Source organism: Nilaparvata lugens, chromosome 13 (assembly GCF_014356525.2).
Source record: "Nilaparvata lugens isolate BPH chromosome 13, ASM1435652v1, whole genome shotgun sequence".
NCBI classification, from domain to species: domain Eukaryota; kingdom Metazoa; phylum Arthropoda; class Insecta; order Hemiptera; family Delphacidae; genus Nilaparvata; species Nilaparvata lugens.
In genome coordinates, this window is record NC_052516.1 from 28,384,306 (window position 1) to 28,408,924 (window position 24,619).

The 24,619-nt window shown below is 34.0% G+C and overlaps 1 protein-coding gene across 3 annotated transcripts in view; it reads left to right on the forward strand.

Annotated features, from left to right (window-relative positions):
- Positions 1–24,619, forward strand: part of LOC111044264 (elongation of very long chain fatty acids protein 7) — a 56,599-nt gene that overhangs the window by 27,933 nt on the left and 4,047 nt on the right. For 2 of the 3 annotated variants that reach the window (XM_022329357.2, XM_039440240.1), the window contains exons 3-5: positions 19,841–19,934; positions 21,353–21,543; positions 22,832–22,969. In XM_022329357.2, the coding sequence (XP_022185049.1) occupies positions 19,871–19,934; positions 21,353–21,543; positions 22,832–22,969 (393 nt within the window). In that variant the 5' untranslated portion in view covers positions 19,841–19,870. Of the gene's footprint in view, positions 1–19,572; positions 19,699–19,840; positions 19,935–21,352; positions 21,544–22,831; positions 22,970–24,619 lie in introns of those variants that run through there. The other variant, XM_039440241.1, reaches the window with a different exon arrangement.

The following is a 24,619-nucleotide window of genomic DNA, read 5'->3' on the forward strand; positions in this document are numbered from 1 at the left end:
CTCATTCTTCAATGTCCATAATAATAATAACTCTATTCTCGCAAAAGAAAGCACAAACAATAATAACAGAAAATGTAAAAAATGAAATAATATGTTGGCAATAGAAGTAAAAGTGAAAAATAAAATGTCCATATCGTACAGTACCTATTTCAAAATACAAAGAGCCTCTATTAAAATAAACATCAAAATTAACAGAATAGCAAAAGTGAAGGAAAATTAGTATAACAGATGAACAAACATAAAGAATAAAGTGGGTGTCCATTCAATAATTATAAAAACAGTATCTAATAATAAGAAGGAACAACTGTATATAAACATAACAGAACATGCCATTGCACTAATAAATCTTAGCGAAAATAATTCTGTATGCAAATAATTTCACGAGGAATTATGTCCGCATACAGGAGTAGACATATATATATATATATATATATAACTTCATCTCATATGTGGAACAAACTCTATTGATCCAATTTTTTACTTTCCTTGCCCTATTACCATAGGTAAGGAAAGTATTGCTTTCCGAAAAAAATTAAGGTACCCCAATTAATAAATTTCTATACGTTTCAAGATCCCTTGAGTCCAAGAAAGTGGTTTTTGGGTATTGGTCTGTATGTGTGTGTGTGAGTGTATCTCATCTCCCAATAAACGGAATGACTTGAAATTTGGAACTTAAGGTCCTTCCCCTATAAGGATCCGACACGAACAATTCCGAACAAATCCAACTCAAGATGGCGGCTAAGATGGCCCTATTACCATAGGTAAGGAAAGTATTGCTTTCCGAAAAAAATTAAGGTACCCCAATTTCTAAATTTCTATACGTTTCAAGGTCCCCTGAGTCCAAAAAAGTGGTTTTTGGGTATTAGTCTGTATGTATGTGTGTGTGTGTATATGAGTGTATGTGCGTCTGTGTACACGATATCTCATCTCCCAATCGGAATGACTTGAAATTTGGAACGTAAGGTCCTTACAATATAAGGATCAGACACGAACAATTTCGATCGAATGCGATTCAAGATGGCGGCTAAAATGGCGAAAATGTTGTGAAAATCAGGGTTTTTCGCCATTTTCTTGAAAACGGCTCCAACGATTTTGATCAAATTTATACCTGAAATAGTCATTGATAAGCTCTATCAACTGCCACAAGTCCCATATCTGTGAAAATTTCAGGAGCTCCGCCCCATCTATACAAAGTGTGATTGTAGATTCCCAATTATCAGGCTTCAGATACAATTCAAACAAGAAATTTCAAGTGGAAAAGATTGAGCATAAAAATCTCTACAATTAATGTTCAGTGACATTTTCACTTGAAAATGGAAATAAGCTCGAAATACGAGAAAATGTGTTCATTCAATAATGCAAACTTTTGGCAACTGTTGATTCTATTAAATCATTCCCTATGAAAAGATAGCATACTTCGTGTGTATCCAGCGTTATAGTCCTGTCACCAGCTGGCAGATCGTTGAATAGTAGACTTGAGATGCGCGTGTACAGTTGCGTCAGGTGATAAACTTTCAAAACGGCAAGGAAAGTTGTGTGAGTGCGCCACACCAGATTTATTTTGGATTAGTTGAAGAGTACTATTGAATTCATTAGGCCTATTACACATGCAAGTTTGATAGTAGACTTATATCAATAGTATACAGATAGTATAAAGTCATCAATTCTCATTATTAATCTCTCACCTTCCTACATCCCTCTCAACTATGAGAGCTACATCTCAGCATTGCTTCAACTTATGTTTCTCCAAGGATACACACACGATCTAAATCTACAATGAGATAGTTTTCGCAACATCACCTGTTGAAAACATAAAATAGAAATGTCTCTCCTGGCCTGATGACATAGAAATGTATGTCAGAGAGGTCTCAACGTGTCTAGGACGTGACATGATATGTCTGAACCGTGATGATTAATGTTTCTCCACAACATATTTCACACACTAGCTCTCATATGTTGACAGTGTAGAGCTGGCAGATTGATTCCAACAAAGAATACGATAATTAATGTTGTGGTAGTAGTATATTGTAAGGTGGATTATTGCACAAGTAGAACTAGTGCTCTTAATGAATTTTGTGCAATGGTGATAATGAAGTCTACATCTGCTGTACTCCAAAGGTGATTTTTAATGAACTTGGTTTTATAATATACTATGATTGATATTTATACAGAGTGTCCCACTAAGGTTGTAACAGCAGTGTTGACCATATATTCTACACGACATTTCTGACAGAAAAGGTTCAGTAAACTTCTCCTATCGACCTTAGTTTTCGAGATATATCTATTTTTCGATATTTTCGGAATATGCCTACTTCCGGTCATTAAAAACTCAATAACTCGAAAACCACTGGTCGAATTTCAATTTCAAGGGTATTGTTGGAAAGAGAAAAACATTTCAAACAAGATTAATGTAATTTTATTTGTTGTTTGAGATTTTTCAGTTTTTTATTACGGCTTAAACTTGAAAAAATGCTATTCTTTAAATTCAAAGTCAAATTTCAAACAGTTTTTTTTCGATTTTTCTCAGGGTAATTATTGAGTATTTGATGACCGGAAGTAGGCATATTCTGAAAATATCGAAAAATCAATATATCTCGAAAACTGAGGTCGATAGGAAAAAAGTTTATTGAACCTCTTTTGTCAGTAATGTCATGTAGAATCTATGGTCAACGGCTGTTACAACCTTAGTGGGACACTCTGTATATAACTAGCAGGTAACCCATACCCCACAAGGGTCCAATTAAAAACTTGAAGGACTGAAAACTTGACCTTCTGAAATCTTGAAAAATTCAAAATAGGCCTATATAACCATCCTTGGTAAATCAAGAATCTATATTCAAAATTTCAAGTTAATCAGTCTAGTACTTCAAACGTGATGTTGCGTCATTCGTGAATTTCCTATCCCGTACGTGTATAAGCCAATTCTTTACTTTATAATTATATTGTCGATTATCACAAGAAATACTAAGCAAAGACTGTGCCGGAATAATAGAAGATTCCAGAGTAGGAGAAAAACGTATCAATCACAGACTATGAATCGTTATTGATTGCTAAGAAACATTATTACAAAAATCCCAATAAGAGCCTGTGGAGAACTTATAAGATGATTAGAGAAAATGTATCATTCACTAACTATGAATTATTGCTATTGATAGCCAAAAAACATTATAGTAATTCAAGCATTATAGGAATTCATATACTTATATTTACTTTTTGTATTTTGTTTTTGGCAAATAAAATTCATTCATTCATTCATTCAAGTCGGTCAAAGATGAAGATCTTACAAAATAGGATGTTCATTCAACATACACCGGGTAGAGATTCTCAAACCCACAATTAAGGTACCTTTACCTTTACCTTTACATCAACTTTGTGGATCTTCTCAAGGTGATCCCCCTCACCTTGAGGGGCCCCATTTCCCATTTACTCATGATGGTCTCATTTTACCATAATGAGAGAGCTATCCTTCTTCTCTTGAGAGAGCAAGAGCGACGGCTTTTTCCGTTCGAATGGAGCGTAAGGGTTACTAAAAATTCGTTAATAGACTCTTCAGTTTTTTTATTGCCGCGATTCACTGCTTGTACAAGCAGTCAAGTACTTGAACAAATATTTACATAGCGAAACTTCAGTCATTTGAGTTTTCTGGATCAAGTAAACGTGTCACAACTAGCTTGATATCTTGATCAATTCGCCCTTTCACATTATGTATTTAGATTTTCTCCAAATCTCTTGGACTGATTTTTTACTTCTTATCCGATAGTTCAATTTCCTCTAAATCTTCGAAACTGAAGCCCGATACTTCAATCCAAATCTTTGAAACCCTAGTAAACCTTTATCTAATCAATAAAAGAAAAAGGTTATTAAAGAAATGAGTTCATAGTAACCTTTTGATTTTAAGACTTTTTTATAAAAAACAAAAGGATACTATGACTATATTCATCTATTCATCATCAAATCAAGTAGCCCTATTGAAATACTTTATTAGAATCTTTTATTTATTTGTTTTTATAGTGGATCCATACCGGAAAACCCAACCTTGATCCTTAACTTCCTCCGGTGTGGTTTCAGTCAACTGAGAAGGCTAACTAAACCTTAACTTACTTGCTGACTTACTTAATTACCGGATGCCATATCCTTGTGTCCTTCATGCGCCGACAAGGAAAAGCCAACAAGTAATGAGGATATAACTTATTATTTATTATAATTGAACGGTGGACTCTCTTTGTTATTGTCAATCAGACTCGCTGTAATTTGTACACTAGTTCATTATGATTTGTAGTTGGAGGAACTTAGTTCACTGTTTCTTATTAATTATTGTTTACTGTTCGTAGTTTATTAACTGCTAAATTTGTTTAGCAGTTAATTTTTTATCTCCATATGAAGTGTTGATTTGGTTTTTCTTAACTTGCTTGTAAGTTCTATTTGGTTTTTATTTCCCATTGCTTATATGTCTATATCTAACAATAAAACATCACTAGTTCGCAGTTGCCTTATTATTATTTCCAAAATATTATATTATGATATTGATATTATTATTTCCACGATATATAAATATTTGTATTTTTTTTGTATTTGGCAATAGATTCATTATTCATTATTAATCCATTCATAATATAATTCTTCCCAAACAAAGGCTGTTGTCTCTCCCCAAACGAACATGGATGAATCTAATCATTGATAATTCAATCTCTCAACATTCCTGCTTTTAATGTGTTATCTAAAGGTGCGTACAGATTATACGCGCCTCCAACACGCTCCGCACTCGCTCCGCAATCGCTCCACGCACGCTCCGCACTCGCTCCGCAATCGCTCCGATCATGAACGTTACGGGAGATGTTAGCTCTTCTCGCGTTCCACTCTTGCTCCCTGGTCGATCATCAATCGATCTGCTCGAGTGACGTTCGATTGTGGAGTAGAGTGAAAGTAGAGTAAAGCTTCTGTAGAGCTTATCGTCTCCAGTTTAACGTCTCTCCCTAACTAAGTTGTTAGGATGATGAATCCAATAACGAATCTATATTGAGATCCACGTTTGGAAGTTAGCAGCTGATTACAATTTTTTTGCTATTCTTGTCTATCATTGGACAAAGCAGATCTGTGGGTAGATGACACAAGTTGATAAGTCACATTTTTGACCATATTGAGTTATGCATATGGTTGTGTTCAGAAAAATTAGATCTATAAGATGGTATAACTAAATATGTTGTACCTTTTTAAATAGCTGAGATATAGACCTTGCTTAAGGCTGATACTGCATTTTCTTCCAAACCCCAAGTTGACAAATATTGATAAGTACATATATCTCAACACTCTTCTACCGGTTTGTATTATAATCCAATTATCAAAAGATGACAAAATTTGATAAGTGTATGTACTGGTAGGCTATTATAAAATCTGAAAATCAATAACCCATATTGAGAACTACATAACCCATACAACTTTGGTTAACTTGATCAATACTTGTAAATAATATCAATTAATTTTTAAAACATATATTCAAATTTCTATAAAATCGATTTTTAAGATATTACCTATACTGTTACATTGTGATTTGAAACATTTGGCAGATGGCAAAACATGATATCTCTGACATCACTTGCAAAAATTCTCAATAGTTAATTTAAATAAATTGTTTTATCCCTTGATATTTAAATAGTCGAGGATCAGCTGATTATATTAGTGTAAAATGCGTAAGACTATTTAAATAGTCGAGGATCATCTGATTATATTAGTGTAAAATGGGTAAGAAAAAATATTATAGAATGTTTGCAGCTATGCCAAACTTTCAAATTGCTCTCCTGAAAAGTTTACAAATCATGACTTATCAGCTTGTGTCATCTACCCACAGAGATAACGTCATCATTCTCCAACTCACCGTTGTCAAATTGTTTGTATGATATGTTGGAATAAATTAACCACCAGAATAAATATCTTATCATGGAATACTAATCAATCTAATTTGAAAATACTAATAATGGGAAGTCAATTATATTTACTTAATGAATGAAATATAATTTGAGTGAGGATTGATCATCATGGACAAGAATCAACAATAATTAATAATGTGTCACATATACCAGGGGGACTCGAATCACAACTATCTACTAGAGAAGGCGGTGGTGAAAGACAACCATGCCATAATCAGAACAGTTACCGACCAAGTATTCCTTCAATTATTCTTCTAGACTCGAATCTTCTTGAGAATCAATACTTGATAATCTATATATATAAAAGCGAAATGGCACTCACTCACTCACTCACTCACTCGCATAACTAAAAATCTACCGGACCAAAAACTTTCAAATTTGGTAGGTATGTTCAGTTGGCCCTTTAGAGGCGCACTAAGAAATCTTTTGGCAATATTTTAACTCTAAGGGTTGTTTTTAAGGGTTTAAAGTTCGTATTTTAGCATGTATATTCTTTTTCTTCCAATCTCTTAATTATAATTGAAATTTTCATATCATATGTTACTATAGAACTATAATCTGGATAGAGTATCTCTTCGAAATAGTCGTTAACTGGCAACTAAATTAATAATTTTGTCAGCTTGGCATTAAGTTGAGTTGACTTTGTTAGGTTGGCACCAAGTTGAAGATTTGAATGCATTTATCGCGGAAAAATTGATTGGGCACTGCTACTTCAATCCTGGGAATATTATATTACTAGCCGTCAGCTCGCTTCGCTCGCCATATCCGTTTAGCCAGACGTTTAGTCTGGACCCCCGACTAGATTGTCCTAACATATGATAAAAATGCTCGAATGGAAAATGCAGGCGAGCGAAGCGAGCCTGCTGATCTCATTCTTGGACGATCCAGTCAGGGGTCCAGGGGGCGGAGCCTCCTGGCTAGACGGATATGGCGAGCGAAGCGAGCCTGACGGCTAGTTCTATTATAATATAATGATACCTCAGATTAGATATTATCTAATCAAATGATAATAGGATGTTGTAGTATCATTTCCACTGACCCTATAACGTGGATCTCAATCTAGTGATCTTAAGGCTCAACTCACACTTACGCGACTCAGGTCGAGAAGAGACTCGACTCTAGTCGAGAGCATGATTGTGTTTTCAAATGGTGACAGTCGCGGAGATTAGAATCGACTGGTCCGAGTGTCACCATTTGGAAACACATGCTATCGACTAGAGTCAAGTCTCTTCACGACCTGAGTCGCGTAAGTGTGAGTTGAGCCTATGAATCAACTAAATTGATTGCAGTGAATCTGTATGCTGGAAGCTCTGTAGCCATTTGTCAGGTAATGCAGGAATGTAGGCAGCTGACAGAATAGAAAATCGAATAGAGCTGATAGCCGGCCTACCAGAAAGAGCGACCGATTCTTACGTTTTTCCAGAACGAGTATGTTAATGGAGGAGACTTTGATGAAAGTGAATTGCCGTTTCTTTTATATTATGTAATGGGTGGATGGTTGCTGCTCCTTACAACAAGTGATAACACTTGGGCCTTTGTGCACCATCTCGGTTTAAATGGGGATAGATCAGCTGTTGGTTTATATCCGGAATGGGACACATTATATTAAATGCAACCATTTTTCTAGTAACCCTGGATTAGCATCCAAAATATATGCGACTACGCCTATATTTGATAGTACATGTATATGTAATTGTAGATAAGCGTTAACGTAGGTTGTTCATGTGGCCCTTGGATTATAAGGATGAAAAAGAAAAAGAAGGAGAAGGTGAAATAAAAGAAGAAAAACAAGGAGTTGGAGGAAGAATATGAAGAGAAAGAGGAAGGAGAGAGCGAATGATATAAATAAGAGGAATTGGGAGAATGAAAAACATTCAGAAGGACGAGGGGAAGCAGTAAAGAGTTGATGAAGAGAGAAGAGAACATAAGAAGTAGAAAAAGAAAGACGAGATAAAGAGGTAAGAAATGCAAATAATAAGAAAAAAGTACAAGTATAAGATGAACGGTGGAAAGAGATGAATGAAAAGGAAAATAAGAGAAATGAAATGTAGGAAAGAGGAGGGATAGAATCTCAGTACAGAACCTGAAAAAGTTTACTGCAATACAAACTCAATTATCACCATTCTATTCGAGGGTTATCAATCATGGAAACTATCGGTTCAATTGAATAATATATCCCGAAAAATTTGTTGAATTTTATCAACCTAATCAGGATGGCAACACTTTGATTATACTATATTATAAGCGGCTTGTATGTGTCGGGTTTAATCACAGCTTTCACTACAGCTACATTCCATATCATTATATATCTATGAAAGATGTCAAGAAAATATGTAAAGATATAGAGATGACAAGGTACAAATATCATTCCAGAGATGACTACTACATGAGATTCGATAGTATTCACTTTAAACTGTCAGCATTCCTTATGAAAATACTTCAAAGCTCACATTCAACCAATGCTGACATGCTGAATTGAATCTCACTCTCGATATACATGAGAGTATATTTATATGTATATTATATTGTATATGTATCGATATGCGCACTTAAAGCCCCTTCCCCCAAAAAATAGAAACATTCAAATAGTCAATAACTTTATTAGTCTATGTAGCATGGGAACATTGCTGTGTCCAGCCTGCAAAAACTGAGCTTTAAATTGAGAATTACTCTAGAAATACTAACTGGCAAGACCTAAACGAAAAAGCCAGTTAACAATCTCAATAGACATGAATGTAGCTGAGCCTAGACTGAAAGCGACTGAAGAACTCTAGACTCCTAGGACTCAAGAATTCTGTCGACTACAGAACTCAAGGAAAAGATGTTGCAAAATATTCGGTTGCACTACAAAAAGTCGCTGTGGGTCAATGTGAGGTGTATAATGTTGTGTGATTGCGCAACAAAGGTGTTCTCCAGACCCAGACTTGTTGTTAACTTTTCCTCAGAGGCCTCATACCAGCAGCATGTCCTGAAAATGCCAGGATCTCAGCTTTTACGGCCAGTCACGGATCCTTTTACAAGGTTACAGTCAACTGAGTTACATGATCCTCCACAGGATCAATTCGTGTATAGTATACCAATGTCAGGGACAAGGAAGAATAATCAGAAATTATTGGACTGCCCTGTACATCGCAAAGCATTACTTATTTTTGTAGAATCATTTGTGAAACTACTACATTAGTGAATGTACTAGTTATTTCAATCAGAAAAATATTCAGTAACCCTTAACGAAGAACCTAAAAATAGAAGTTCATACAACAACTTTGTTGTAGTTACTTGTAAATATTTGAAAAAAATTACTTTTCTTGGAGTTAATATTTCAAATATTCACTTGTAAATATTTGAAAAAAATTACTTTTCTTGGAGTTAATATTTCAAATATTCACTTGTAAATATTTGAAAAAAATTACTTTTCTTGGAGTTAATATTTCAAATATTCACTTGTAAATATTTGAAAAAAATTACTTTTCTTGGAGTTAATATTTCAAATATTCACAAGTAACACAGTGTCTGAGCTACAACAAAGTTATTATATAGTGTTCCGTCATAGAAAGCAACATCAATTCATACAACAGTTTCATAATAAGGGTCTTCAACGCACGAGTTAGATGTAGAGTTAAGACATACTGTAAGTGGGCGAGCGTAGTGAGCAAACGCGTGTCTTAAACATCTCACGAGTGCTTTAAAGATCATATAAAATGGTTGTATACATCTACAACGGTTCTAATCATTCTCTCTACGACCACTCAAGTAAAGTATCATATTTATGACTTGTTGTAAGGTTAGAAATCAACCAACTAGCCTCTATGGTGGACCGATTGAAATTAAAATAGGTAAAAAGCTACTCAGAGAGAGAAACTGTATAGAGTAAACAGTGAACTTGAAATACTGTGAACAAGACGATTTAAAAAAAATTACTAATTGAAAACTTCTTCTTTCACCTTTCATGGTTTAGGCATCTCTGCCTGTTCCGAACCTCATATCTGCTCATCTTTTCCTTGGACGGCCTCGGTCTCTCTTGCCTACTGGTAATTTTGGTAGCCTGTCTTCCTCCATCCTATTCACATGCTGGTACCATTAAAACCTACTATGAGATATCTTTTCATTTATAGAAAATACGTCCAGTTGTTATCTTTTCTCAGTATTTCTGAAATGATTTTCTCGGCTGCACCCATAGGTTCTTCGGAGAAATCTCATTTCAGATGCCTGTAGTCTACTTTCAACTGCCCCTGACAGCACCTAGGTTTCACACCCATATAAAAGGATTGGTGCACCCTTCTTTCCCCCCACCAACAGGGGCAATTGAAAACTTGATTGACTAAAAACATGACGTACTGAAAACTTGTTGAACTGCAAACTTGACGAACTAAAGCACTTCAACTCACGTTATAATAATAAATTCTCTTGTGTATCTGATGTCAATGTAAATTAAAGAGCTGCATGGTTGCCAATACTGTTTTTCCACCGCCTTCTATATTAGATAGCTGTTATTCGTATCATCCCGGAATATCTGATACAATATGGATTGATTATTCTTCTGAATGATAATAATGTTACTGACCAAGGAAAATATATCTTCCCACAATTCAATTTCATTATTAACTTTTATTTTATTATTCTTATAATAATGAGATTCTGGTAGCTCATTATATTTCTTCATAGCATATTTATTCGATGCGGCAACAGTTCTGAGTCAGAAAAGGATGGAATTATCTGGTTTTCTAATGACAGAAAGGATAGTAAATCAATTTTAATCAGGTGCTGACTTTGTAACGTGGTTATATTAACGCCAAAACCCTGAGGTCTAAACTAAGAGCTCGAATCTAAACTACACTCGTTAAATTATTGTCTACTTCCAAATATAAATTTACATCAATGAACCTCTAGCTATGACCAACAGATGCAGTCTATGTGGAATACCTTTCATACACTATCACTATAGAGATATCTGAGATAATATTCTGCATTGCTTTACAAGGACGATAGAGTGGTCAAATTTTATTGGCCACCAAATTTGTTATGAATGAAAGGTGAAAGCTCCAAGAACATGTGTTCAAATCTGTGTTAGATTGGTTGGATAGTGGTAATCGACGAACATTCAAACGCCAAAATCGTCAGGTCCAAACTAAGAGTTCGCTACGCTCGTACAATTATTGTCTACTTTCAAATATAAATTTCCATCAATACACTTCTAGTTATGACCAACAGACGCAGTCTATGTGAAATACCTTTCACACACTCACACAGTCCACGTTTTTGACACAATAACACACTTTTTTAATTTCCAAACTCACTCTCTGCGTAATATATGGTCAGAGAGTCACGCAATCCACAGCAATGATAATTATCTTAGCTGCGTCCTTGGCATATCCTAGATGCATCACTGATAACTATGAAGATGTTCAGTGAACTGAGGCTGAGGCTTCAGTCTATATCTATGTAGGTATCACTTAATAATGTAGCTACTACATCTTACCTATATCTATATAGGGGAAGCCTACCTTGTGGATTCTTCTAATACTGTAGCTGAAACAAAATCTTCACACAATACCTATGATATCTATAAAGGTATCGTGGATATGATGGGATAACTTCAGCATAGATTGAATAGGAAGCTTTAAAATTATCTGTAAGAAATGCTGACAGTTTGAAGTGAACCTCACGACATTATTGAAGGTTTATTGTTTCTTCACTTAAAATGTATGAATTCAGGGCTACTTTTTATTTATAAAATATAATTATAGTACCGTTTTTGAAATTAATAAAATAATAGATTAAAAATAAACTTATGACAACTAGTTTCACACCATCGTCAGGCTATATATAAAAATAGTATTTCTTCACTATATCTGTATAAACACAGTGATGGAGTAACTTGAATTGGTTACATTTAGTTTGAAGATTCTGGAGTTCATGGAAAATATGTGAATGTATCTGTAATAGTTATTTGTGCAACTAGTGCGCAAAGTGTCAGTTTGCTGCACCGAAAGAAACGTTTACGCCCGAGCCGTAGGCGAGGGCGGAATGGTTTCTTGAGTGCAGCAGAGGAACTTTGCGCACGTATTTCACATTAAGTTTTTCCTACAGTTACCATTGAATATGAAAAGTGGGTAATTATGGGTAAAATTGCCTAAAATGCATCAAATGTTTTTCTGTGTAATTTTATTATTGATAAAAACCTTAATCCTAAAATCCTAAAGTCCTCGTTGTCCTTGGTTATAATATATAATGAATAATAATTAGCGCGTTGTGCTTGGTTGCACCTCTGCTCACTATAGCAGCCACAGCAGTCACTGTTACCAACTTCATTTGGATTTTGCTGCACTGTTGCTCCATATAACCTACTAAGTATTTTGCGTTGCCATGTTGCAAATCTGGAGTGCAGAAAAATTTTCCCCGCACTAGAGCGGAAAAGTGATTCTTTGCGTTCTGTAATCAGTGCAGCAATGGCCACTTTTCAACGTAACTGTAGGAAAATATATGTTCGGTGTTCGCATTATCATTATAAGTTTCGTCACTTTATAATTGAATTAGCTTCATCTTATTGAGTGTATCTGTCTGTGTTACTTTGATCATTCTTTCATATGCAGCTTTAATGTAATAAAGATTCTGACTTCAATAGTCATGATGATTCAGTGACTTGAATTGCTTACACTTAAGTTTGAAGATACTGGAAATTTATGAAAATATATTAACTCAATTAAATTCAAATTTGTTTTCAAAATTCAACGATATTATTCCAATATAGATTCAACAATACTGCAAAGTTTGAAATAAGATGTACATTAACCCAATATAATGATCCTCCTAACACTAGGGCCGGTTTCCGAGCTCGGGATTCAGCTAAGTTCTAGACTTTAAACAGCTGGAGTCAGAAAATTGGCTTTCCAAAACGGGGCGTAGAAGCAGTTTTTATTTTCTCATTTCTATAATTGAAAACGTTTCTCCTTGACGGAATTAAGCATTCCTAGATAATTCAATATAGCTGAAACTCCACACTATTTTCTCTTTATTTTATTTTGGGTTCAATTTTCTAGTTTTTCGAAATTTAATTCAAACGTGACTATGATAATGACTACGACTACGCCCCGTTTCGGAAAGCAAATTTTCTGACTCCAGCTGTTTAAAATCTACAACTTAGTTAAATCCTGGGCTCGATCCCGGCCCTAAAACATAATATCTGAGGCACAAATTGTTCAGTCACAGTAATTAACTGACCAACCATTTGACTTAAGTGGCAGATTTTCAGAGTCACAGTAATTCACTGACTGACCATTAGGCTTTAGTGACTGACTTTCAATATTGGTGTTCGAATGGAGGTTACAAAATTGATCCTGAGGCTACATTGACTATCGGCTGACATAATTAACAGTAAATTCGGCAGTCACTTTGCCATATAATATATTACAGATACTGTATGTTCGGTGTTCGTATTATCATTATAAGTTTCGTCACTTTATAATTGAATTAGCTTCATCTTATTGAGTGTATCTGTCTGTGTTACTTTGAACATTCTTTGATATTCCAACATTCTATTCTTTTCGCTTCTGGCTTGATTTCTTCTCTCTCTCTCTCACTTTCTGTCTCTTACACTCCATTTCACAATCTCTCACTTTCTGAGATATCCTTGTTTTCATTCTCAACAACTGTTTGCCATATTTACTTTTTCTCTTTTGTGCTCTAATGGTCCAAAATTGTGTAGTTTCTCTATGAGCTTGATTTGATATTTCGTTTTCATAGTGGAATATCCCTATGTAATTCATTCCCTAGTAGAGCTCTCCACCAGATTTCTGTCACCCACTGTTTTCTTCCACGATTCACAAAGAAAGAGGTCAAAAAAAGAGGAGAAAAAAAGAAAAGCACGAAAAAGAAAAGAATGATAACTGAAGGTGGATATAGAAAAAACATATATGAAACTATGGTAGAACGTAAAATATGATAAAAAGAAGGAAGGAATATGGTACGAGAACGGTTAAGAAATAGAATATTAGAAGTTGAAGAGAACAAAGAGAACGATAAAAAGGTGATGATGTTGTGAGGAGGAAAAAGAGGTTGCGAAGGAAGCGTAGGTGAACAAGAATTATAGAAATAATGAGGACGAGAAGAATGAAAAAAAGAAAGGCGGAAATGAAAAAGAGGGAGAATGAGGAAGAGAAGAAGGGAAAGGTTGGTAAGGAGGAGGTCGAGGAGGAGTTGGAGAAGGAGTAGAAGAAGGAGAAAAAGGAAAAGGAGTGGAAGGAAGATAGTATTGGATGAGGGGAAGAAGATGAAGAAGAGAAAGATAGAGGTGAATGACAGACAGAGAAGAAGGATGAAGAGAAAGAGGAGGACTGGGATGACAAGGAGAAGACAGGTAAGTAGGCAACATGGAATAACTATCAATTTATGGAAAATTTCCATCAATAGGAACTAAAATGTTGTCAATGAAACATCAGAATTATATAAGCTGCAAATAGGAATTCTGGTATCATCCAATATACTCCATATAGCATTCCCCAGTATTCTCCATAGCATATTCTATAATACATGGAAGATCACATCCTGTTTTTAATGTTAATTTTGCATCCAAACATAACCTACAGCACATGATCAGCTTCTAGAATATTCTTCTTTTTCCTGCGAGTTCAAAAGTCATAGAAAAAGTTCATTGCAACAAATGAGCAAGCTTTGGTCCGAGAGCGCAATAACCTCTTGATCTTTGGGGTCAAACTGAAATTTCTCCACCATTTCATAATGTTGGTCAACCTGCCTTCACGATTCAGTGTTAGAAGAATGTTGTGATGATAGTGATTATGTTGCATCATGAGATTAACACTAATTTTCAATGTTGAAATATTTCCGACGTGCGTATTCTGTTTACGAATTTTGTGAATGAATAATTTCGTCGATTATTGAATGAGGGGGAGGGTTGGATGAAGTCGTGTTGTTTGCTTTATATGTCAGGGTTTGGTAGGATTTGATATCCAACAATAATTCAAAGTGATTTATTCTCAGAGGTGTATCTAATTGTCGCAATCAATGAATTTCGCAGCTTGGTTGTGATTTTCATAACAAATGTTACTTTATATTTGAATGGCATGTTTATAGTTGAGAGGGTCAATTTTTAATTATTGTTGAACGAGGTTATTTAAACATTCCAATTTGTAGAATAAAATGGAGAATCATCCTGAGCCTCGAAGACATAAATCAAGTTAATATGATTTGTGATTCATCATCCTCTGAGAAACAGAGTCTCTCCCGCAGATCTTGGTTATACCATCAATGGAAATTAGAATATTTCAAGAGAATTAATCATATATTGTGAATGATTTATGAAAAAATCTCCATTTTGAGAGAATCGGTGATTCACTGTAAAATGCTTAAACCATATAAATTCTCCCATGAAACACTATTATAATATTGTGTGAAGTAAACGGGAATAAATCTCGTTCAATAAGTGAACTTATTTCTTTTCTCAAAACGTAGATTACCCGGATATTCGACAAGTATTTGTCAAGAATACTAGCGATAAAAACAATATTTGAATACCTCAGGACAAACAATAACACATGCGAAAGAAAGCATTGAGATATTATCATTGTCAATTCTTCTTTTTTGGTTTAGTACTGGACTTCATTTATTTAGAGTAGTATAGAGAAATGATTTTTTAGAGAGAGATATGATTCAGGGGAGAATTGTGAAAAAGATTTATAAAGTTTTTAAGTGAAGGAGTTGAAGAGACGGTATCCGAAAGAGTTTTCCAACATTAACGCAGTTGCAGTTAGACATTAACAATAAATGATTCATTCGAAAATACTATGAGTAAAGAAAAAAGATAAATACATAGAAACTTCTCAACATAAGATCACTCAAATATTTGGCCAAACGGCAAAGATTCGACGAAAGTGGAGCTTGAAAACATTAATTAAAAAAACAAAGAATTTGAATGAAATGAGCTAAAAATTACAAATGACATAAATTCGACGGGAATAAAAATTTGAATACAGTAATGAAAACAATCCAAGAGTTGGAATTTCCTAGAAAACACAGCGTTTTGTGTCAAATTAATAATACGAGTATTATGTTTCAGACGATGGAAGCAACGTTACGTAATTGTCGCAAAATGAGAGACAAGAACGAATTAAAGATGATTGTTCATTATGAAGAGGGAATGTCATTGCGCGAAAATTGTGGGAACTATATAAATGTATACATAAAATCTCTACATGTATCTGCTATTGCAATAATGTATAAGGAAATGGCAGATTAGGTTATTATATGGCTTAGAGTTTATGATTACAATGATTTTGATGTAGGCTGCTGACTCAATTCTGTGTTATTTGAATTTGTCATCAAATAATTCTGCGAAAGAATTTGACGTCCATTAAAATTTGCTGATTATGCAAGAGCATATTCATTATGTTGTCTACTAATCTCGGACAGAAGGTAGGCCTTCAATTTTTTAGTTTAGGAATTTGAACATTAACTGAACAGAGGTAGATTACTATAGAGATGAGCAATTGATTATTATTGAAGAGGATATTAAAATTCTCACGAATGTGGATACATACTTTTTTTAAAGGAAATACTCGATCAATAACCATGTGAGGGAAAAGCCTAAAATCCAACTAGAGCTTTAATTGAACTTTGAAAAGTTCACTAGATTGGATAATTGATCAACTAGAAGTTTGAAAATTAATTGGTACGAACGTAGGTGATCAATATCGATCTATATATCAATATACTCGATCAATATCCACGTACTGGATGAAGGTGGAGGTCTGAATTATAAATTGAACTAGATAAACAATAGTGATGGAATCGAAAATCCACTCGGATCAATCACTTTTAATCCGATCACCATTCGAAGAATCTTGAACGCTTTTGATTTACAATAATTCATTGTTTTTGTTGATATGAGAATGAGATTACAAGAGGTTTTGGTAAGTAAAGTCTTATAAATGTTAGATGATTGTAATTATGAAAGATGATAGGGCGAGTATTAGATGGTTTTTGGGATATCATTGAACTCTTGTATTATTGGGAATTCTTTCTCTGAACGAGTGGATGAATAAGTAAGATATGGACAATGTGGGATAATCATGTTCTCTATGGATCCTCTTTTTCTTTTCTCTACAACTCCATGATTATGAGATGAAGATTGCAAATCATTGATGAACATCTCATAATTGTCAGAAGCTACAAGCATATTGATTTATTCATTTATACTTTATTATTTACTTATATTTTGTTATATACTTATACTTTACATATTACTTTATTATAAAATTCTTTTTTAATGAGATACTTGTAATATGAGAATTGAAAATATCATCTTCAATTATTTTTATTTTTATTCGATCATGTATACTTTTTTACATAGAAAAGGTTTTTTAAATACATGTATCCATCACAAATGTATATTTCATGAAGCTTTTCACGAATTCTTACTCTAAAAATCTCAAGAAATCGATTTCAAATAGCTTCATCCAACAAAATGGATTCTTCATTGAATCGTAACAGCATCAGCCAATGAGAGTGCGTTGTGGGCGTGTACGGTACTAAGAGGCCGAAGCGAACTCACACGTAATTGGTCGACCTTGTGTTGCGTCGTTCACACCTTAGCTGACGTTAAAATCGGTATCCACCAATAGAATTCGAGAGCGGCGTGACCTCTTGTTCAAAACATCAATCATTTTCTCTTAGTTGAAGTCGATCGAATCACGAGCTAGAAACTATTTTGAATTAATGGAAATGAATGTTGGATTCAGAGAACTAATCTAACTATGCTGGTTTGATGGCATTGTTCAACTGGTATCTTGAAATTCTCAAGTTGAATTCAAAAAATCATACTATTTATGATGAATGTTTGTATACAAAGAGGTAAATGATAGAATAAATTTTATTAGACCAAAAACAGGACGTCACAATTTGGCATGTAGGCCAGTCAATACAATACAATAACAGTATAATATATAAAAAACAACACTCAGTCAATACAAAGTCAGGACAGACGTTCTATGCTGAAAAATCAATTGATAAACATACATACATAAACATAACAGTGAACTTCAATTGCTTTATGTTAGGGGATGAAGTGAGAAAATCGGGTTGATAAAATTTTTCAGAAATGTCTCTATCTTCATAAACCGTTGTTTCTCACGTATGAAAAATGACCTAAATTGATAATAATCCAATTATAGTGTGATATAATTGATGATAATATTCGTAAAGATATTTTTGTGAATATAGTGATATACATAAATACAACATTCAATGTCTAGAATAAGATCTCTCCAGTATTCAAAGTCTATTCATAATGCATCAAGGTAAACCAAACCTATTAATGTGTAGTGAATGAACTTCTTGTATCAAGATAACTAAGTGGTCTGAGAACCTCTTTCTTCTGAAGTCAAGTTCAATATCAATCAATGGGTACCTCTTCCTATACCTCTATCTCTAGCACAAGGTCATGTGACTTTTCTTGTTTGGAACAATAACAATAATATTATAGCTCAGTGCTAGTGAACTCCTTTCCATTGTAACAGGTTGAACTTGAGAGATCAATGAAGTCTCTCATTCATGATTATGTCATACCATCGAAGAATGACTGCGCTACTAATAGATATTCGAATATTCTTGTGAATCTTAACACAGATTTTCGAGTAAGAAAGGTTAAAACATTCTATTCTAATTCAATATTGTAGACCTACTCAATGATAAATATTAATGGAATTTTACAGTTGTGTTGTGAGTGATGTTGTGGTACTTTTCCATAATCAAAACACAAATATGAATTTTCAACCACTTTCTATTTTTTTTCCAAGTGGTTGACAATTTGAATTTGTGTCTCCATTGATGGAATTAATGATAATCTTGAGGTAGAAGAGCTTAAAAAACTTTCTATTCTAATTGAATATTGTACTCGATGATGTTTGTTTTTGAAGTGACAAAGATTGACATTGTATATTCTTCTATGACTCAAATTGCTCAAAAATATCACAAATAAAATCGAATTGATTGATTCTAGACTGTGTAATTAAGAAGTGGATGATTGAATAAAATTTTCAGTTATTGGTTACTGCTATTATCACAGGAACCTCTTGTAATAAATAGAATATTCTTTCTAGTTTGCTCATTTCTGTATTCTATGAATGTTTGTTTATTTGTTTGATTATCTCCAATGATATTTCTTAAAAATCAAAGCAGGCTTTCGCCAAATTTTCCACTTTCCCAATTCACAATATAAAGTTCCGAATAATTGAAGGTTATCATGATCTGAAAGATCTATGTTCTCACTGATCTAAAAGATCACTCCAAAACCGAAATATACAAAATTTTTTTACAAGTTTGTTTTTAGAATGACTCAAATGAATAACACCAAAAACATAGTACTGTATTTAAATTGTTGAGCTTTTGAATTCAACTAAAACATTTTAGCACTTTTATTGATGGATAAAATGTATCTTTCACAAGGTGAACCATATCAAAACTGATAAGATTAAAATAGTGGCAGTACTGAAGCAGTTGATCAAGAAATCCGTTATCTCAGTTGAAAACGGCATCATCTCTTTCTCAGTACAATATCAGAATTGCGATAAAACAGTATGTTTCATAACTATTTTATTATTAGCAACTGCTGTATAATTCTAGTAAAATATACTCAGTAATCTGAGAATGCCTCATTGAGACTGAGAAATTAACAGCTATAGTGGTATTATCGTTTCATTTATCGATAATTTTGAAAAATTGATAATAAATGAAACATGGCCAAGATTACACATTTTGATCAAAGGTTCGTTAGATTTTGATAGTAATCTAGTCGGATTCGTTTGATCTGCTGATTCTCTTTCAAATTTCAGTTGCTTTCTCCGAAAAGTTCTCCGAATACGGTAATGAAATAATTTGTAATTAATTGTTTTTTTCTTTCTTTGCAGATATCCCAAAGACCACAGACATAAGTCATCATGACGTCTCTATACAACAACACAATAACAAGATATTATGACTTCGTATTCACAGACTTAGGAGGTAAGTAAAACATAAATATCCAATAATTCTTCAATATGAGGAATTTTCCATTGACATTACGCCCTGTTGAAAAATAGGATAGAAAAATATTATATTGAGATCATCTGACTATTGTCTAAAAATGTATATAATTGAAAACATTTTCTACAGCTCAGCTAATAATAATATTCGTATGGTTTTTTTGGTGGGGAGACCCTGACGGAAGTTCTACCTCGCCTGAATATATCATTTAAGCCGTCACTGGGCCTTAGAACTGTCATACTTCAGCCGGGACCGACAGTTTAACTATTGAAAGCTCAGCTAACACGATAAAACTCTAAAAATATCAGATTTTTTGAGCCAATGTTTTATTCTGATTACAAGAAGATAATCGAATTTTCTAATCGGTGTTGTTGCTATTTATTGAAATTTTCGTTTTTCTTCTAATATACTACCACATTTTCAACCATTTTCAAACATTCATCATTATCTGTAATTTTTCTCCATTATTTACAATCATTCTTTCTCATCCCTTCCCTGTTCATCTGTGTCTCTGAGCTCTATTCAGCTTTTTTTCCTCTTTAGCTCTCTCCTCCTTCTTTTCCTCCTTATCCTTCTTCTTCTTCTTCTTTTTCTTCTCTCTGTAGCTCTCTTTATCTCCTTAATTCCCTTCTTCATCTTTTTTCATTCTCTCTCTGTAGCACTCTTCTCCTCCTTCTCTTTTCTTTGTAGCTCTCTCCCTTGTCTTTTTTCTTTCTCTTTAGCTTTCTCATTTACTTTCTCGTCTCTCTTATCAATTCTCCACTTCACATTCTCTTTCTCTCAAAAACTCTTCACTCTACTTTTTAAATTCCTATCAAATACTCCCTTTCTTACTACCAAGATCTGAACGTTTTCCCTTTTTATCGGCCAATTTTCCCTCCTGATATTCCCCAAAAACGATTCTCTATTTTTTTCTCCAATTCCACTCACATTCATCTCTGAATATCACAAGCATTGCAAATTCAATTCACTTATTCACTGTAAATCGACTATTCAACTAATTCACATTCTTCAACATTATTTAGTATCTTCATGCTTCCTATGGAAATATGATTGAATTTTCTCTTGACAGAGACAGTGAGAACTATTCTATTAATTTAAGGAAAAGTCTTTTTGAGATGTCTTGAATAGATGTCACTATCCAAGTAATAGAATAGTGTAACTATCACTCATCATGTGAAGCGCTTTTGGACGTCATATCCATCTTCAACACAATTTTTTCAACTAGAAGTTTACCAATTTACATGGTTGAGTGGTAGAGTGGACATTACTGTTCAAACTCAGCCACGTCAACAAATAGAAAAGACATTCTATTTTATAATGTTTTATTTCACTGTAAAGATAAATAAAAACGTTATTATTTAGAAAATATATGGACTTTTTTATTTCATTTTCAGATCCAAGAACCAATCACTGGCTGCTTCTAGGGAGCCCTATGCCTGGTGCCACCATTCTAGGATTGTACCTTTACTTTGTCCTGTCATGGGGACCCAGGTACATGCTACACAGAAAGCCTTACGACCTACAAAACACCCTCGTAGTATATAACTTCATACAAGTATTGGCCAGTATATGGCTATTCTGGGAGGTGAGTAGAAACTGGAGATTCTTGAAATATTCACTATTATCACTAGAAATACGACTTAATTATCTTGAAATGTTCAATATTTCTGAGTGAGAGACAAACTCTTATTCCGAGCTCCATTAACAATGTTTTCAGACCAATTTATTGTAATAATATTATGAAACTCCTGGTGTTTTCCCTTGTGGATGCAGAGTTTTTAACTTTTGTATCTTTCACTTTTTGTGTAGTTGAGAAGTTGATATAGTGGTAATTATTCATATTGAATGAAAAATACTAAGAAATTATAAGTCTATCAGAGATTGACAATGGTGTAATAACCGAAACCGGTCTTTCTAAGTATCAATAAATCTGTGGTTTTTGACAATTTCTTAGTCTTTTTCATTCAATATCTTGTATCTTTGAACATTTATTCAAATAGTTGTTAAATTCATTTTTATTGATAAGGTGACTGATCCCAGTTAGATGAGTATTGGAGAGTATGAATGATTGGATATGAATTTCTTCCACTTCTTTATCTACGATAAAGTATCTGGAGAGTACTGTTGTTTCAAATATATTCTCTCATGTACTGTCTATCATTAATGAGCTGGAAGTTTTGAAGACTCACGCATTTTAAAATACAGGAATAATCCTCCAATTCATTGAATATAGTTATGATATAATTGACATATCCATTGAATTGGATCGAAGTTTGCCAATAACTGTGAACCATTCTTCTCTCGTAATCATTCTCCTATTACCAAGAGTTTATTAGAAAGAAGAATAATTTTAAAAAATGAAAAGGGCACTGAATAAGAGACAGAAAATAAAGAGAATTAATTTATTAAGGAATTTGCTCTCTCAAACAGGCAGTTTAACATTAATTTTCATTCTTTCCTGAGACACAGAGATTGTGTGAAATAGATTGAGCAGTAGTCTTGCTAATTCTCGCTCAACCACTTTGTTTGGTTTTGGAATTGATAAATTTCCATCGAAATTACTTCTTTAAATGGAATAGAAACACACATATATTATCAAATTCTAGTGTTATTTGCTACAGGACCATGGTTTTGTGACGACATAGGTTACATTTTCAATCTGTGTGGTTACGAAACCTTGATCCTGTACCAAATAGCACTAGAATTTGATAATTAACGTTTGTTTTTATTCCATTATGGAACGGTTCTACAACATTGACAGTGACTCAGTCGACTTCTTAAAATTATAATCCCTATCATGCCATGTTGTATACATTCTAACTCTACTCAGGGCTATACTATCTCATTACACATTCTTATTTGTTAATTTTCAGGCGATGGACGCAGCCTGGTGGACGAGGTACAGTTGGAAATGCGAGCCCGTTGATTGGTCGAGAAGTCCTGAAGCCATGAGGATAGCTTGGGCATTCTACATGTACTTCATAGCCAAAATATCAGAGCTACTTGACACTGTACGTATCCCAATACAACAATTTTTCATTTTAAATATTGAATTTTTCAATTTTTCATTAAATACAATTTTTAGTCATGAGACCCATTGATGGCTTCCACGAGGATTGATGGCATTTCCAATATCAGGAAAGATAGGACTTTCTCTGTAAGGATTCCCACCAATCAAAAATTCTTACCAATATTTTTTTCATCTATATAAATGTGAAATAAGATAATTACCAGATACCTGCTTCATAAGGGTGATATTCACTTCATCTAGATTCTAGTTGACCAAGAACTAACCTGAGTAGACAACTTCAGTGCGTCAAGTTTCCAATATGTCGAGCCCCTGCTGCATTCAAAAAAAGTCCAGTAAAGCAGTCAGTAAAACAGTACCTAGTAGAGCCTGCAATAGCAGAATCTATACATAATATCTTTGTGAATATTATACAAGTACAAATTTAATTGAATATCGACTTTACTTGAAATCCATCCTCACATTTATAAAAACAAATAAAACCAATATCTTTACAAACTTACAACATGATTATCAAACCAGACACCGAATAAATTACGGATATAACTTTCCCAGATCAACCTTAACGTCACTGAACAGTAATCCCTTTATACTTGCCCATTTGATTTATCGAAACCTCCCACAAACAATCATAGATGCAGAAGAACTTGGTGCTGCCGCCTACAAAAAGAGAGTAGGTTTTTGGCTCCGCTCAATCGGCCCGGGTGGCCGCCGCGGCGCTGCTGGAGCCGCCATATAGGTCACACGAAGCAATTGGCACATGCTCAATCACAAACCTCACTAGTTTGTGATTTTGTGTTTCAAGCCCTTCATGCCTCACCTGAGTATCTTTTATTTTTTTTGATTATTTATATTCTGCTTTTATATTGTACTTTCTATTTAATGTTGTTAAATCGTTAGTTCAGATAGCTCACCAGAAGATGAAGTATTCTGAGTCGGGTACTTGTGCTGTGTGAATCGTCATTGATACAGTTTGTATTTTATACATTACGATTACAGGATTTAACATATTTTTTTTATCGGTTAAGCTTGAATCAATATAAATTATTGACTGTAGTTTTTGCACTTGTGTTACCTGTATAGATTGTGTACTCTTTCCCCGCGCACGGATCAACAGTCAATGCGGGGAAATAATTATTCCATAATTATTCTGTTCTATATTGTTCATTGTTTTTGTATTGGAATAAAGAAATTGAATTGAATATTACTCAATTGATGTATAATGTACTTGAGAAAAACCTCGATAAATTGAAAGCTTCTAGGAGTTTTCGTCATGAAGTTTTCTCTTAGCATGAACGAGATTAGTATGAGCTACAGAAGCTGAACTACAACACGCTGAACAACAGAAAAACTGTACTCTTCATATGATTACTTTAGACTTGGGAGGGACATGCGCAGCAGAGAAGGCATACAGTGGCAGGGATACAACGGCGGCGATTTTGCCGTTCTGAACCGGCCACCGTTCTCTAATTTCTAGTGAGTATTCAAGCGCTGATGTATAACTCACGAAGTTTCCTATCTGAAAGCCTTGAGTCGACTGACTCTAATCGACAAATTGGCAACCGCGCTTCTACCTATGACTCAATCCATCACTGTAATTGGTTGATCTCTCTCCATTTCTTTGCGCCGCATA